Source organism: Cyprinodon variegatus, unplaced genomic scaffold (genome assembly GCF_000732505.1).
Source record: "Cyprinodon variegatus isolate N-32 unplaced genomic scaffold, C_variegatus-1.0 Scaffold19, whole genome shotgun sequence".
Lineage (NCBI taxonomy): Eukaryota > Metazoa > Chordata > Actinopteri > Cyprinodontiformes > Cyprinodontidae > Cyprinodon > Cyprinodon variegatus.
The window spans coordinates 1968078-1986262 of NW_015150472.1; the positions used below are offsets into that span (position 1 = coordinate 1968078).

General features: G+C 36.7%; 1 protein-coding gene across 5 annotated transcripts in view; it reads right to left on the bottom strand.

The window, feature by feature from the left end:
* Positions 1-18185, bottom strand: part of diaph2 (diaphanous related formin 2) — a 497594-nt gene that overhangs the window by 358897 nt on the left and 120512 nt on the right. For all 5 annotated transcript variants that reach the window (XM_015388892.1, XM_015388885.1, XM_015388900.1 and 2 more), the window contains 3 exons: positions 15176-15315; positions 207-281; positions 27-96 (listed from right to left, as the gene is read on the bottom strand). In XM_015388892.1, the coding sequence (XP_015244378.1) occupies positions 27-96; positions 207-281; positions 15176-15315 (285 nt within the window). The remainder of the gene's footprint in view (positions 1-26; positions 97-206; positions 282-15175; positions 15316-18185) is intronic.

The following is an 18185-nucleotide window of genomic DNA, read 5'->3' on the forward strand; positions in this document are numbered from 1 at the left end:
CATCTCTAATATAAAGTTATACAAACCTTATTGTTCATGAAGGCCTTTAAACACTGGATAAGTTTGTACTGGTTGCGTTTGTCAATGCTCTCTTGCCTGCAGAATAAAAACATTTCATATTCAAGCATGTTTAAATATGACATCCTCCTTAATGCACAGGTGTAGATACAGTATTGAGAAGTGGGAAGCTGGGCTTGTTAACTTACTGTTTTTTGTCCAAAAGCTTATCCAGATTATCCAGAAGAAGGCCAAGCCCCTCATGTCCGAAGTTGTTGACCCAACTGGAATAAAGAGACAAAAGAGAGAGAAAAATGTTAGACAAAACAAATATTCAATATTAATAGCTTCACTGTTGATGCCCTGGATGGTTGATTTAAACCAGGACCCCCTTGAAAACAGAAGCAGACACATTCAACTGAATTCAGCAGGTCCAGAGAGGACATCTTCAAAATGACCGCTAATGTCAGCACTTTACCTGATGAGCTCAAACAAAAGAAGATCACTGGATGCTAAGATCAGAAAGTCTGCTGCTGTTTACATTTTACTTAACGCTTTAAGCAAGGTTAAAGAGCTGGTTTACTTTGTAAAAGTTGTAAAAAAAAAAAAAAAAAGATGGAATAGGGAAAAAAAAAGAATATCTGACAGCAATCAGCTCACTGAAAGCAGACCTACTGTTTTTTAACACTTGGTCACCACCTATTTTGTATTTTAACTTTCTCTGAGTCGATCTTTGTTCAACATCAGTAACAGTGTGTTACAGCGTTTTCTTGCAATTTAAGTTGCATGATTGTTTCTTTATCATTTTATGTCTGTAACTAAAGACTACTTTCTGAGAAATGGCAGGTAAAGTTTAAGTTATTTTTATTTTAAATCGAAGAGCTTTTCATCTTACTATCAAGTATAAGGTTGAGAGTTGTACAGTAGGTGCAAAGTGTGTCGTTTCCTTGGAGGTTGGAAGCAAATTTCATAAAAAGGATTTGCTCAATAGACCTTGTATCTTATCTAAAATTCAGCTTTAGACTTTTACACATGTAGTTTAAGAACATATGCACAGTACTTTGCATTCTTTCCACAACCTTAACCTTAAACAATAATATTTAAAGTCAACCATGCCCTCTCTTTGACACTGAATATATTCTCCATCAGTCAGACTTTAAACTGCAACCATTTACACACAAATGAGCATCCATCCATCTTAACCAATGTTTTCAGCGCAAAACAGTTTGCATCCAGGCCCGATGTGAGCAACTATTATACTGTGCCAAAAGATTAAGCAATGCAACTTAGATAACACTGTAATCGATAATGGATCGAGAGAGATAATTGCCTATAAACCGCAGCGTATCTGGAAACGGCAAATGATCCAGTGCAGATGAGCCTGTTTGTTTAAGCCCGGAGCAGAATCAAGAGGCGGCTGCAGAGAACCGAGTGGCTGCAGCCAGATTATGACATTAGCTTTACTTGTTTTCGAGCCCTTAACTGTCAGTGACGCAAAATGCATGAAGCAATTTTCCAGCATTAACGGGGCACAAGTCAATGATTTATCCTTCCTTTTTGACAATGATTTGAAATAATAATGGTTTTAGTATTAAAGCCGTTTGTATAGACTCAGTGAGTTGTAAGAGACCCTCAATTAGAGATGGAATGCATTTGCCTCAGGAAGCAAACAAATTCGAGGTGAGGTATTTCTTTAATCTGTGGCTAAATAAGAGCTAAACAATGACTTCCTGTCCTACATTTTACCAAATGTTCTCATAAACAGACAAGCCGAGGCTATTTATAAGCTGTTAAACTTGCAATGTACTGAGTTATGACGGAATCCCTAATAGACCCCAAACAATACACTTTTCAGAAATGTTTCTGTAAAATGAATTTCACCAAAGGGTGTAGGATCTTATTGTTTCATTCAAGCATGTGCTCTAATAAATCTAAAGGCTGCAAAAGATTGCATAAACATTTTCTCTGTTTACAGAATAATGGAAAATACATCTGGATGTTTGGAATACAGAAGTACAATCATATACAGATAATTTTAGATTTTATGACAAAATTTGTGGAATTAAGCAACATGTGCAGAAAACAAAAAAAAACATGGCTTAATTCTTTTTTAGGCGAAATAAATAAATAGGTACAGTGAGTGTCCATTTATTTTTCTCCTCACCAAGAAAAGAAGTCTTGCTGCAGGTTGCAACATAATACAGTTCCCCTCAGGGTTCTTGATGCACTAACTGTTTTGGGTTCTCTGTACATCCCAGACAGTCCATCATTCTCTGTCCCCTTCTGCATGACTTTAGGTCATTTGCAGCTTGCCTTCTTCATGCCCCAAAAGTTTACTTAGAAAAGGCTATTAAAAATACTATATGGTGCATGCAGGGTGCTTGTCCTCTAGCTATAAAAACACAAAGAAACACCTTAGGAAATTGGCAGCATAAAATAATAATCTCTACAAATTAGAATCTGTATTACAGTACAAAAACAGCATCTCTTAATTGTGCAGATTTCTGCCTCAATTAAGAAGTTTGTACTTAGAAGGAACTTAACTTGGTGTTGATAGTGCAGACAAGTTCAGTGTATATACAGAATACAGAATCTATAGCTATATACAATATATAGTCTATAGTTATGTACTATATACCCAGTAGACTGTGGGTTAATGTAACGTAGGAGGTCTGGAGATGCTGATGATGGTGTTGCTTCTAGGTCCTGAACAGGGGAGGGAGAGAGGCAGTGTCAGTGTCACGGGGGTCTCTGGGCGTTGTTAATAAGGCTGGTAGCGGATGGGAAAAACTTTTCTTGTGGCGTGAGGTCTTGGTACTGGGGGATCGCAGCCTCCTGCCAGAGGGAAGGTGACTGAATCAGGGAGATAATACTGCCATTCCTGGTGTGATAAAAGCAATTGAGTCAGCTCCGAAGAACGTCAGGAATGCTTTGACTGTTAATCCAGAAAATCCATCATTTTGGATTGGGCCAATATCCTGCCATTTGTTGCGTCTCCCTGAGGAGTATGATCTCTCTTTATTATGATCACCCGACAATTCACAAATGTTATCGTTTGAAGCAGGCAGAGCACTAAAATGTATCTCTTCCTGAAATCATTCCTGAAATCATTTTTTAACAGAAAAGTTCTTTCCATATTATGTTTGGTTCTCTGCTGCTGACTAATCATAATCACATCATGTTGTCAACAAGGATATAAATAGACCAGACCAGACAAAACATTTCAGCTTTAATCATATGTGTACATGTATCACATATTTTCTTAAGATTTCTGATTATTAAAAATTGTAGGGGAAAGATGAGAAGCTATTCTTTTTTTTAACTTGAACACTTTGAGTGCTATTCATTATACATCCTGAATATTTTACAGTTCATCATCAATATAACTTTGTTAAAATTAAACAAACTGACAACAGGTCAAAAATGTGTGAGGAAAATGTCAGCACAAGAATCCACAGCCACAGAATCACATGCTGTCCCACCTCATGTTTGACTGATAACTTCTGTTGTTTTGAGGGCTTTTCTGTGGATTGATTCCGTATATAAACCACTTTTACCATTTTATGAGGGCTCAGTGAGTAGCTCTGTTTCTGAAAGCCTCTGAACACAAACTATATGTTTCATATTGCATTACAGACCAGGCTATACAACTGTCCCTCTGTGGGTTTAAGGACATGTTTGCTTCTGCAATATTCCTGTTGTACTCTATTGTGCCTTGTAACCAATGGATCTCAACTATATAGCTAGAAACAAAGCAGCACCGCTGTTAGCTTAGTGATTCTGTTAAAGCTCGGTATGGAGGATGACCCAAGTCTGGACTTTTTGACATAAGGCAAACAGAAGAAGAATGAAACTATACTTTTTTTATTAAGAAAAAATAAATTGCTTCTGGGCAGGACAATAAAATATTCAGTCCATACTGCAAATCCAAATGAAGGGGTGAGCAGCGCAGTGCAAGATACCACTGACAAGATAACACTGCAAAGCACAATAAGGGGAGATAATGAATACAGGGGATCAGATGAGTAGAAAAAAGCAAAGGCCAGGTGTGTGACAAGAGCAAGACTACAACAAAACAGGCTTTTAAATACAAAACAGTGTTACAATAGGTTCACAATTTTACACAATAATAAAGAGTCTGGCTTTAGATTATAATGGTTAAACCACTTGAGGGAGTGAGGGAGGGATAATCGCAACATCATTAAAACCTCTGGCATTCAGAACCTGAACTTCTAGGATTTAGGAGGAGCTTTTTAAGTCCTTAAAAAATGTCTTAAGGATGAAGGCAATGACTTAAGCTGGAAGTTTTAATATCTAAATCCATTCCGCTTATGAAAAAAAAAACATCAAATGCTACTGATTTATATAGAACAGTCAATTTGCCCGAGACAGGCTTCCATGGGAATTTCAGCAATGCTTAAATGCTGAGCCCCACCAACGTTTTAATGCTCTAAAAGACAAGATATTACAGAAATATATATAGATATATTTATTTTATTATAGTTGATTACCTACAGGTATCATTTTTTTTATGCAACACCAATCAACACTAATAGAACTGCAAGAAATAACAGAATCCAAATAAATGCTCGTTATTCCTTTAATTATGCATTTATAAAATAAAAATAACATATCGCTAATAATGTATGGTTCTATTTTACAATTTAACAGCCCTCAAGCCAAGTTGGCTCCAGTCTTTGGACAACTCAGTCTGCGCTACCGTTCTATTACGAGCATGAAGCAACGATGGACAGTTGGTTGAGATCAGTCAATAACTTTGCAGCTGTCCTACAAAATATGGGGGCAATTACAATGTAAAAAAAACCCTCAAAAGACCAGCAGAACCTGGCATAATGAGAGGGTTTGTTTGCCATTTCAGAAGACAAAGCAAACATTCAGTGAAGCAGTCCATCATATCTTTATATGTTAAAGAAAGTTAAAGACAGAACCTGAGGGATTTCAACTAGGAGAAAAAAATGAATAAATAAAAGCTAAAAAAATCTAAATGGTCAAAAGTTAGTCACTTCAATAGCAATTTGTCTAAATGGTCAGCTGAAGTTCAGCCAATGGAAAACTCTAGGAGGGTTTCCCAACTATACTTTTAGCTTAAAGTTTAAAGTTGAAATGCAGATACAGTTTAATGTATTAATAGCTGTCATTTAAGAATTATTGGAGAGTAGCAGGAGAAAGTCACAGTAAGAGGGAAATGGTCAGTATGTCATCCAGCACCCTATACAACAGCTACAGAAGATGTTAATTTTTTTTTAAATAATGTTATTAAAATTTCACTGTATAGTAAATGTAAAGAAAACATCAACTTTTACACAATTATTATTTTGATGAAAGCTAGGAATTGAGATGCACTGAACATATTATCAATTTGAAATTTTGAAACAGAAACAAACCCTAAAATATAATGCTGTGATGCTCCTTAACAAGATCCATCAATACTATGGATGAAACTGGCAAACATAACTGGATATTCCACATACATCGAATTGTTCCTCCTTGCTGTTTTTCATTCACATTTCATGGCTTCAACAGTAAGAACACTATCATAGGCAGGAGAGGAACTCTGGACTGCTAAATCCAGATAGCCTTTAGCCTTTTGGAGATCCTTATCCTATAGAAACACACACAGATGTGCGAGTCAAATCTGGGACTTAGCCTTTGGATGGCTGTAGATAAACAAATGCAACAAAAGTCTGAAGCTCTGCTTTACATTAAACAAAACACCCAAAGATGCATACATTTGCATGTGTCACACAAGGTACAGGTAAAGCCTTAATGTAGTTTTTGCAACTATAAATGATGTGTGATGTGCTTTTACATCCTGTCACACAGAAGAATGTATGACTCCATAGATAATAAGCGCAGGATAGGAAGGTTGGGTGGTACCTATTCTAAATTATCTATCAACAGGAATCAAACAGGTTCCTCTTTCTTCCTCCTTATTTAATGCCTGCTCTGTTGGAAGAGCAATGATCATGACAACCACTTCCTTTCAGGCTTAAGGGTTCATACCAATTTGATGTGATCTGTTTTTTTGCTAATGTTAAACAAAGTGTGGTTTGAACCATAGTCTTCATAAAGTAATCAATCTCTTTATCAGTTCAGTGGAAGCAATCTTTTATAGAACTACCGTAGTCTGAATTTAAGGCCTGAGGACTCTAAGGCTGGTCTCAGCGCTCCATAACAGTGATGTTGAGGGTAGCCAAGCAAACAGACGAACAGCAGCAGAACCCAAAAAGAGCTTTCTGAGGTGAGAGTCTGCAACATGAATTAATGTGTTGCTGAAGGTCTTTGTGTGTGTTTCAGTCTGTGCATGAAACCACTGAAAGACAGCAGAAAGAGCAAAATCAAAAGTTTGCTGTGCAGTCAACTGACAGCACACCATGATCCCTGGATGCTTTGAAATTTCTCCCTACTGAGTAGAAATCACCTGAAATTTTTATTCATCCTCTGCTGAACACCACGCATTCAGTCCTCCACAACAACAACCCTTCTTACTAGCCCCTGGATTTTGAAACAAACCAGGAGAGGTAGCAGACCTGAAAGGCTTTTTCTTTCTTTTTTACATTTCAATTATCTAGTATTATGAAAATCTGTTAAAGGAGTTTCAGACTGGAGATCATATCATATTTCAGGGGCTTGTAAAGAGGAATATACAGCAGCATTTTTCTGAAAGAACTAAGATATTTTCAATGTCATTGTTTCAATTTTGTTGCATACAAATTGCATATCAAAAGTACTTTTGAAGCAGTGTATACCTGCAACAACAGGTGCACCAATATTTTCTTAGTAATACTACTACTACTAATACTAATAATACTAATAATAACTGAAATTTATTGATCTCACACTGGAGAAATTTACCTCTGCATTTAACCCATCCTCTTGGGGAGCAGTGGGCTGCCATTGTGCAGCGCTCCGGGAGCAGGGTGGGGGTTAAGGGTCTTGCTCAGAGACCCAGAGAGCAGGCTGTTGGGATTGAACCGGGTACTTGCAACCTTCTCAGAGCACAAGCGCACTGCTCTAACCACTAGGTCAACACTCCCCCAACTAAGAAAAATGACTACATGAACAACATGAACTAAGACAATCCATGAGATACTTTTACATCAGACCTTGCTTCTTAGAAATGACACAGAATATCTATAGGCAATATCTCAGTAAATACTGCATATGTTTTAAACAGTTTTAAGCAGCACATCTAATATATGGGACTGACATTTATATAACTTATAGGTTCTATTTAGTTTTTTTATTATTATTTCCTCTTCTTTTCTGGAAATTGGATCACATTTTGACAGTGTGATGATGTCCATTTGAATTCTGATGTGGTTAAGGGATAATTGATGAAGTAGATTGACAGTCTGAAGGCAAACCGTGACAAAAATTGTAATTCAATAAATATTTTTTCTTTTTAACAGAAAAACAGTACTCATTACCAATTATATAAGAAAATAACTCATTAAATGTTATAGTTGAAAACAAAATATATCTTGCAGTAACAAAAGCACAAAATAAAACTAGCTCGTTGCCAAAGTACTTTCCACTCTACCTTAATAAAACGGAGGTATCTAATCTTCCTGTAATTTTTCCTCAATGACTGTCTTTATGTTTTCCTATTGGAAGCTTTTATAATCTTTTCAGAAATATAAAGGTTTTTCTGTTTTAGTTAGCTCATCAGCTGTGTGCAGCAACAGGTGGAGGAGGGGCGCTCTTAATCGGATCAAGCCATTTTTTATTTCAATGCTGTCTTATTTCTTGGCACATTTGGATCAAATGTAAATCACTGCATTTTTTTACTTGGTTAAAAAGTGATCTTGTTTTTAGAACCAAAAATATTGCAAAAATAAATTTTTGTACAATATTAGTTTAAAGAATATGAGCTTTATCTCACCTTCTGGTATATATTCATAATTAAATGTAAATACAAATAAAAAATTATGTTTTCAAATAATTTATGCATAACTCTGTGGGTGTAACTGAAAAGACTGTGTTAGAGGGTAACAGATGGTGTCACAAATAAAATGGTCACTATTATACTCAAGATGTCAAAAACCTATGTGTCTCCAACATCACTTGCTTGAAGAAACAAAACTTCAACTGTGAAGAAAGCCTTCAAAGTGAAAACTAGTTAACCTGTTCGTTTCTGATTGCTTGTCACATCCATTGTTGATATGACATAACACTCAAGTCTGAACTAACCAAATCAAAATGTGTTATATAAAAAAGTCCAATGGCAGACTGGATGAATTTACTGATTGTTCCCTCCTCCAATAAAACTGAAGCATTTACCTACAAATCCTTCCAGATTCGATGCTCCTTGACAAGAGGCAAAAAAAAAACCTCTGTGGAGGAGATGGAGAGCTTTTCTATTATGAGAATAGAAGTTGTAAAAGCAAAGCTTCACAAAAATGTCTTTTTTTGGCTTTCTAAGATTATCTTTCTTATAAAATCATGTACATGACAGAATGAAATTGCTCTACGGTTAAGTTTTATAAGACCTTAATCTACAAAAGCCAATGACTCGTGTCCTGAAGTGGCACTTAAACATAAAAACCTCCATCTAAATAAAATGTATCTGACAAGGCTTCAGATTGAGCTCTTCTACTATAAAATGAATTAACTAGATCATTCATGGTGAATTCACTTTGATAAACCAACATCAAAAATGACAGATTTTAAACTGTATCATTCATTGATAGACTGGCAACTCATTGTAGATTCACTGAGAACCACTAATCATGCTTTGTGTCTCTGCCAGACAAGATTTCAGGCCAGAGCTGTGGAGAGAGTAGACCCAGGAGACATTTTGAAGCTCATAGTGGTTTCAACACTCACAACAGCAGAAGGACCGACGGATATGCTCCTTTGTGCTGGTGTTAATTGCCTGCTGTACACGCAGCAGACCGAGAAGGGCCAAAGGAGAAAGAGTGAGACATAAGAGCCCCAGTTAGAGCTGCTACTTTAAAAAATGTTATGTCAAGAGACCAGCTTTTCCCCCTATCTTATAATTGTTTTTGATTTCACAGTACAACCTTTGGCTGCATGTATAAAACTTAATTGCAATCAAATGCAGAGATATCCAACTTCCAGAGGCAATTTGTCAAGAATCAGCTCTACAAGAGAGTGTGGTTGTTGAGTCCAGATTTATTCAGCTCAAAACACAAAAAATCTATGACATCATCCCTAAGAAATGAATTAAAATTAAACTACTTGGTAATGTTAAGCTATTTTTTTTGTATTGTTTCAGTGTCATGCATGTTTTAAAATACTTCTCTGTTAAACATGTCTGAAATATAAATACTGTCATTAGCAGACTGCTGCAGAACTTGGCGACAGGCCAAGAGGACCATTTAACTATCTGAAGCTGTTCTTTGGAGAAGGGACATATTTAAAACATGAAGACCAATGATCATGAATATTTTCCCCCCTGAGACTTCAACAAAGAAGCGTTCACGTGATAAAAATCTTCAATTATAAATGTTGAAACCAATCTATGTAGAGTTCGAGTTTGCAAAAAACTAGATATACCAGTGAGAAAAGAGGGAAGGAGGACATAACCTTTGCCCCGTAAATTATAAATAAGATAATGCATTTTTTATAAACCCCTTAGATCGTTCAAATGGATTAGGAAATGAAAAAGGCATCAAGTATAAAAATGATAAAATGACAGTGAGACAATGAAGCAGTGGATAAATAAGTGACTGGGGGAAATGTTTTGAGGATAAGAAGTGGAATCCCATGCAGCTGAGGAAAAAGAAAGCAGAAAAAGAAACAGAGAAGGAAGCTCTGGGCGATTCCATCTGTAGGTGGATCTGCAAAGGCTGCGTGCCACACACCTGTGTGGGACTGCCCTGGAGATAAGGCCCACAGCAGAATGGCCCAACGGCCACCTGTGCTGCCAAACAGGTGCAGAGCCCAGCCAATTAAACTATAAGACAAACACAGGCCTGAGGGAACAAATTAGCAGGCAACACAAACATCAGAGAAAAGACAAAAAGTAGCAGTAAGCACTCACAGTGTAGAACAAGACTTTGTTAGCTAGTGTCTCGGGTCTCCACAAAGTTTTAGCTGCTATTACCATCAGAAATAAACAAAATTCATCCTAAATGTGTTGTGGAGGTTTTATAGCAAAGAACAGTTTGAAGGTACGGCCACATTTAACACCTGTGTATGTAAAGCAAGTCAACAACTCATTATAAAGAGGAAGTAAGCAGACGGAGGCTGGACTTATTAAGTCAGGATTACATAAAATCTGAAAGTAACTGAGACAATGATTAATATTTGGAACAAAATTCCTACAAAGCACAGTTAAAATCTGAGACTAACTGCTATATAGTCACTTAAATTTAAAGGGAAAAAGTATCAAAGGCTACGTTCACACTGCAGGCCTTGATGCTCAATTCCGATTTTTTTTTTTGCGAAATCCGATTTTTTTTTTGAGTTGCCGTTCATATTTCCAAATATATGCGAATTGTATGTGATCTCCTGTGTGAACTGCAGTCAAACAAAGCAAGTGTCCTGCATGCGCAGTAGAGGACGCAATGACGGCACAGGCCAGCGTGCTCTTTTTTTCGGGAAGTAAACATGAATGGTAGAGCCGGCGCACATCTACCGATCTTTTTCAACCATAAAAACACAATCTTTTCAATATGGTTAAACATAAATACTGCTTGCCGCATCATCATCTGCCATGGTTGTTGTTTTTCTTACCGCTTCTGGGTAGCAAGACGCAGAGTAGTGACCTTTGTCGAGTATTAATGACGTTCAGGTCGAATGAATGCGAGCTGGCCGTTCACACACAGATCGCATTTGAAAAGATCAGATTTGTATCGGATTCAGGATCACATAGCCAAGTGGACTGGGTCTGATTGGAAAAAATCGGATCTGTGTTGTTCAGCCAGCCATGAAAAGATCAGATACAGGTCGCATATGGGCAAAAAAAATCAGATTTGGGTCACTTCAGGCTGCATTGTGAACGTAGCCAAAATGTTTAGGATTCATACTTCATTAACTTGGTTAGATTTGAAGAAAAACAAAAATCAGGATATTATCTTGAAACATTTCTTTCTGCAACTTTGGTACAGTAACACACATCCCAGAGTTTTTTGGGTTTTTTTCATCAATTGATAAATAATAAACTCATTTAAACTGTATTGTTTAGTAAACTTATTAATGTAACAAGTCACAGTCTAAAAAGATGTATCGTTTAAAGAGGAACAGAAGTGTGCTTGAGATGATAATTATATTAAAGGTGTTAACGAATAAAATTCAGTATTAAAATAATGGAGACATTTTCCAATCAATTACCTCCATGTTTAGTTCAAAAGATGAAGTAGTACATCCCCCCACCCCGAAGGATTTAATTCAACATTAAGGTACTGCCACGGCCAGTATGATGACAGTGTATAAAGGTTACATTAACATAGCACCGTAAAATGCAGACTTTGTGTGTCATAATCCATAGCCAAAAAAATGCAAAACATTCGCATTAATTAACAGTAACCTTCTCTACGCTTCTGGAAAGTAAGTCACTCACCCCTGGAGAGAAATAACCTGCATACATATAACTAAAGGACGTATGCGAGTCGACACCCACAAAGTCCTTGTCTGCACACACACCCAAAGGTTGATCTCTGGCTTAACCTACATCTCCTAACTTTGACTCATTCCTAAATACTCAAAGGACGACTGTTTACACAGTAACCGTTCTGAAATGGAAAACCCTTGACAAAAACAAAACAAAAAAAACATGGTAGATGAAATTAAACAGCTTGACCCACTGTTCTTTCAGTTTTTGAATGAGATTGAGCAAAATCTAAAACTTAATTGCCCTCTTCACTCTCTTTCATCTAGATTGATAAAATAGTTTTTTTTTTTATTACCATAGGCACTGCTTCCTTAACCTTTAATAACCTTTGTCTTAGCTCAGGAACTGTGTTGATTGCTTTCAAACATGCTTTTGTTAGGTTTCTTTATCAAAGAAAACACACCTTGATCTTTGGGTTTTTCTCATTTAAGACAAATTTCTTTTTTTATTCTGTCTTTCCTGGGTTTTAGAAAAGAAAAAAAGTTTTTAATCACTTTCAACATGTTAAAAAACAACATCAAATTTGAAACCTATTCAGTCTAGCTTTACATCAGAGCATAGAGCTCTGCTTTATGAAAGAATGATAAAACAGTCTGTTAAAATCCTCTGGGGTTCTAGTTTTGCTGGACTTTACAGCAGCCCTTAACTTTACAGATCATTATGTTCTCTTGTTCTGACTGAAACAACAGGTCTGTATCTGTGGTATAGCATTAACGTGATTCATCTCTGAGTTCAAGAGTGGAAAGTATTCCTTTTCCAAAATTATTTTACAATTCATTGATCACAGCGGATCTAGTGGACACGTCATCCATAGGCCAGGCTTTGCTCTCTATGCCCATGTAGAGTGCAATAACCTGGTCAAACAGTAGTCGTGACTGAGGTTTCGTTTTTAAACCAGCAAGAGACCAAACACAAATCAAATATCAATAACTGTGAAGAATGTGATAAGAGACACACCATAGTATGAGGTTTAGCTTCAGTATGAGCAGTAATGGTGGCTTTGATTCCAGTTTAATCACAATGGATCAAATGCAGAGAAAGTAAAAGAAAAATCTGACCTAAAGAGTTGATTTCTAAACAAGTTTAATGTTGCTCCCCAACTTTTTTAAACTTTCTTTTTTTTAAGTCTGTGCAAAAGTAATTAAACAGCTGTGATCTAATTATGCAGGTTATAATCCATTTTCAGTTGGTAGTCAACGAATACAGAAATCAGCTTTCCAAAAGTGGTTATAAATCTACTTTAAACAATCAAAAACATGTGCACATTTCTGAGTTTATGAAGATTAGTATTGCCAGATGCTCTATAAAAAAGAAGTACCCCATCAGTTAGGAGAACAGTTTCAAAGAATCTAATATGAAGGAGAAGAAAATTAAGACAAACAAAAGAGCTGAAAATGATCTGGGAAGGGAAAAAAAGCTAATAGGAAAGTGCTTTCCTGGGAGAAAATATTATTAAATGAGTTTCACAGAAATGGATAGGGTATCTGCAGCTATAAGACATGTCTAATTTGCAGCAGCAGACTTGTTTAAGGAAAGCTCTTGTTCCCAATTCTTATGGGAGGCAGGTTGCTGGAAGAAGAAAATGGTGTGAACATGACTGAGAGAGGAGAGACGAACACAGCGAAGTGGGTGTAACATTATATGGCTGGAATACAGAAATTGTGGTGTTTAAGCTAAATAAATAATACCTCGCCGCACTTCCCAAGGCTTTCACTGACCACCTTTGGAGAACTGGGATAGACTCAATTTGTTGTTAGAGCAACAAATGGAGGGAGAAAAGCAGCCTTTTCTCCTTTGAGACTGGTAAGCTTGGCCATTTTAATTGGGATGACTGCTGCCAGTCAAACAGGAGGGGGAGAAAAGGCCTGCTGCACAAAGACGGAGGGGAAATTTATTAGATTGACTTATTTTGTGGGTCAAATATCAGTTCACTACAGCATGGCAGCAGCAAAAACAACCAATTTTACTTTTACAAAGGAATCTCACAGCTAACACTGCAGACATTTCACTGCTCAGAACCAGATAAAAACATTTTTTACCAAATCACAGGACAAAATAAAAAAGTATTGGTTCCCAACATCATTATGGTAGCCCCAATAGCTGATCTGATTACTCACTTCATTTTGCTGCCTTGGGCTGCTCAGTGACGCAGTGGATAGCACTGCTGCCTTGCAGCAGGAAAGTTCCTAGTTCAATACCTGCCCCGGGGTCTTTCTGCATGGAGTTTGCATGTTCTCCATGAGCATGTGTGGTTTCTCTCTAGGCACTCTTGCTTCCTTCCACAGTCCAAAAACGTGACTGTCAGGTTAATTGGCTTCTCTAAATACTCCTTAGGTGTGAGTGTGTGCCTGAATGTTTGTTTGTCCTGTTTGCCTCTGTGTTGCCCTGCGATGGACTGGCGACCTGTCCAGGTTCTACCCCGCCTCTCGCCTGTAGACAGCTGGAGATGGGGGGAGATTGCGACCCCGCCTGGGAAAAGCGTGACGGAAAATGGATTGTTTCCTCTGCCATTCCCTTCTCGCTCTTTAATTATCATTTATCTAATTCAGCTGCTCCCTCTTATATATATACGATTCAGCCCAGCTATCGGGGCCAGATCATTAGTTGTGTATTCTTAGTTTATTCATGTTATGTTTTTGATGTCAGTTATTCATCTTCGTTTCATAAGTTTTAGTTAAGTCCCTGGTCTGTCTATTCCGGTTCGGATAGGAACCCCTGGTCGGGCTACGGACTCCTGGATTCCAGAACTGTTTCTATCTGATCTGTATCCCTGACTTTGATCGGATTCCTTCCTGCTCCCTGGGGATGCTGTGTCGGGGACACTCTAGGCGGCCTTGCACCGCCGCTCGTTCGGCAGTGCCTCGGCTGGATTCTGCCTTCCTCGAAGTGGATAGACTGAACCTTTAAACCAGGTTAGTGACTCATTCGGACAGTCATCTGCCAGATGATTGTGGTCACTTACCTGTGGTTCTCCCTCCCGAGTGTCAGTGATTAGGCGGGGCCCCGCCTCCCTCTCTTATCCCCAGAAGACCATGTTACTGTTCATTTTTGTTTTAATTTCTGTCATTAAACATTTTGAAACTTCCCACTCTCTGACTCGCCTGAATTCTGGATCCATCTGTCTCATTTTATGACACCCAATGATGGGAAAGCAACATTTTCATCTGTGAAGATGTTTCTTTCCCCTCAAATTGTTTATTGCTGTTTATTTAATTGCTGTTTATTGAGTGTTTACACTCCTGATAGAGAGAATTTATATTGTAAAACACTGCACAGTACAGTACTTTGTACTCTGTTACTTATTCTGTTATTTTTATACACTGTCAAAGGTCCACATTCTATGACCACTTCTGCTATACCTTTTGCTGCCACCACAACTTCCCCATTGTGGGACAATAAAGGGATTTTCAATTCAATTCACTTCAAATTGTGTATTCCTTCAATTAAACACCCAAAACAGAACAATGGTTTTAATGAGTTTAGGGTGCCCAAATATTCTGATATATCATAAAAAATTTACAACAATTACAATTAAACAAAGGTTGGTTCTCTGTGAATAAATCTTCAGTTACCAACCTGACAGGGTTACTGGTGAGAGACACTCTGAGGGATTCCAAGCAGTTGAGCAGCTTTTCGTCCATGATGCCAGAGCGCAGCTCATGGACGTATTCCTGGGATGAAAGTGTACACTCATGTCTGCTGTTTCGTAGCCCACCCTATGAAAAGAAAACAAAAACATTAAATTAGTAGTTCAAACTAGAACCTTTTAACCATAGTAATGACAAAAAGTGTGTGGTGATCTACTGTAAGATGCCATAACTTTATCCAATGGTCTTATCTATACAGAGTGGATTACATATGGTTCCCCAACAAATTAAACAATGTTACATATCACGGCAAAAATATGCAGAAACTATGTTATTTATTTTTCTGTTTCCCTTAAAGAAACAACTAAAGCCTTAGATGTTTTTTGTATTCTTATGAGAGACTCAAGAAGTGCATAGTTGTGAAATGAAAAAACTATGACATAGTTTTAAGCACTTTAATCACTTTACTTTTTATTCACAGAATGATGCTGCCACCACCATGTCTAACCAGTCTGTTGCTAAAAGCTGAAAATTTTCTCATCTGAGCGCCTTCTACATGTATGTCTCTATAATTGTGTCTCTGAAATTCATGCTGGTGTTTTTTTTGGTCTTTATGAAGCAGTTTACGTTTTTTACTAATGTTTTTCTGAAACCTGTGAGAACTAATCGGACAGCTTGAACCTATACAGATGTTAATTCAAACATGTCGACTATTTTCTAATTAGGTTTACCCTAATGAGTAGATCATTCAGAGTTCTGGGGGCTTAAAACAAATGTATGATTTATGTTTGTTTATTCACTTCATAAATTACTTCAACGTGTCTCATGAAATACACTAATATGTTATTTTCCATGAAAACAAACTTTGTATCTTATCCATCCAAGGAGAAGGAAATTATAAATTGGATGAGCAGAGCGTGCCTGAAGCCTGTTTTAGCCTAAAATATAACGTAAATTAAAAAATATGCTGAGCATTTTCTCCTTTCTGATGTGTAATCAACCAAGACTCTGATAATGGACTTTACCACCAGTGCAAAGACAGGCACCACATGCAGTAGACAGCAGTGTATCCTTAAGGTAGACAGGTTTTTGTGTTTATCTCCACAGGGACGTGTTTCTACACTGACACTTAGATAAGGAGATCAGTTGTGACATAATTCATACCTGAAGCCTGCTTTATACCTAAAATTGATGAATAACCAGACTGATTGAATCAATCACTGGACTCAAACTCCAACAAAGTTCCAAATGCAAAAAGGTTTATATGCCAATTTTTTATGTTTAAGAGCCTTTAATAAATTCTTAGGATCTTTGATAATTACTGGATGATAGTGCTAAAGTCATGTCGGTTGTTTCTAGAAGGAAGCAGAGGCACAGAACCAAACTAAAGAAACTGGCTGCTGGGATTCCATCACAGCATCCTGAAACAGGCTCCCAGGCATAAGGAACGTGGTTGTATTCATTCTTATACCGCTGGTTCTCCACACAGCAAACTACACTAATAGGCATTTTGGGAGGTAATAAGCTAGCATATTTATCTGCAGAGAAAGAGACCTGCTGTTCTGTTGCAATGCCACAATCAACATGAATTAACCGTTTTTGTGTCAGTGCATGAAAACCAGAGGGATTCCAACAGCAAGGCAGCCATTATCTTATATTTTTAATGCAAGCTAAGCTTGGGCTTTGACTAAATGATATCAAAAATACATTTCTTTAATGATGGTGATGTAGAATCGTAGTCTTGTAATGACTGGTGCCATAGCATGATTTATTTTCACAATAAAACTGTTGCATGCAACTAAGCAGCTTATTGTTGTGGCCCTTTTTTGTTATTAAGTGTTGAGAAGAAAGTCATGCAGAAACATGAAGAAGATACTAATTTCCTATTTCATAACATGTTTCTGTCCACTATAAAAATGTATACAGCAAAGCTATAAACACTTTAGTGTTTTTATGTTTTTGTTTTAAAGATAATTTATTTTTGTTTTATTTTAAAGCTGGTAGAAAGGTAATGGGTGTAGATAAAGGGGAAAGATGCACCCGGCCTTGCCATTTCTAGAGTTTTTAAATCCTTACAGTCACAGAATAACTGAGTTAAATCAAAGATTAAAGAAGGTGATTTATGAGTCAAATAATGCAGCCGCATTTTTAAAATAAAAAAGCATTCTGGAAATGCTTTTTTATTTTCAAATTTTACATTTCAAATTGAATTTTGCTATGTATTTGCTGGAGTACATTTTGAAAAATAAATCTCAATTGTCTTTCTTTTTCATTTTTATTAAGTAAAAGGATGAGCAGTTTTAAAGAAAAAAATTTAAATGCAAACAGGATTATTGATTACTAATTTAATTTATGAGGCAAACAAGGGAGCCACATTCTTAAAATGAAAAAGCATTTCTGAAAATGCTTTTTCATTTGAAATATGATAACGATTTGCTTCCATAAATTAGTGCAAATAAAGTAAAAAAAATGTAAATGTGAAAACATTTGATTTTGATACAATTACTGAATATTCTGATGGTTTTTCCAAACCCTTTTAGCATAATGCACCACAGTCTTTGAGCTTTAGCTAATTAAAAATAGACATCAAGCACCAAGTTCGAGCAAATAGTGTTACACTTGTATACATTGTATCGCTCCATTCACAATATCCAGTGATTTGGTTTTATTTTATAAATAATCGGCAATATTAATACTGCAAAGATCGGTCTTGAAAGTCCCATGCATTCATGCTTTGTATGCAAATTATGTTAGATGTTATTTGTCATTAAAAAAAAGAGATTGGAATAGCAGACTGTATTTCTGTGTATTCTTATTTTATGTTCTCAAGGCTTATTGGTGAAATATTATTTTTTTCATCTGTTGAGTCTGCCATGTAATTTTGAAATAAAGTGAAAATACAGTATCCCGTGACTTAACCTATTCTTAAATAATGTAACTATTGATTTCATAAGTGTTATAACTAAAAAAAAATAGATTACCGGTAGTTGTTATGGTCA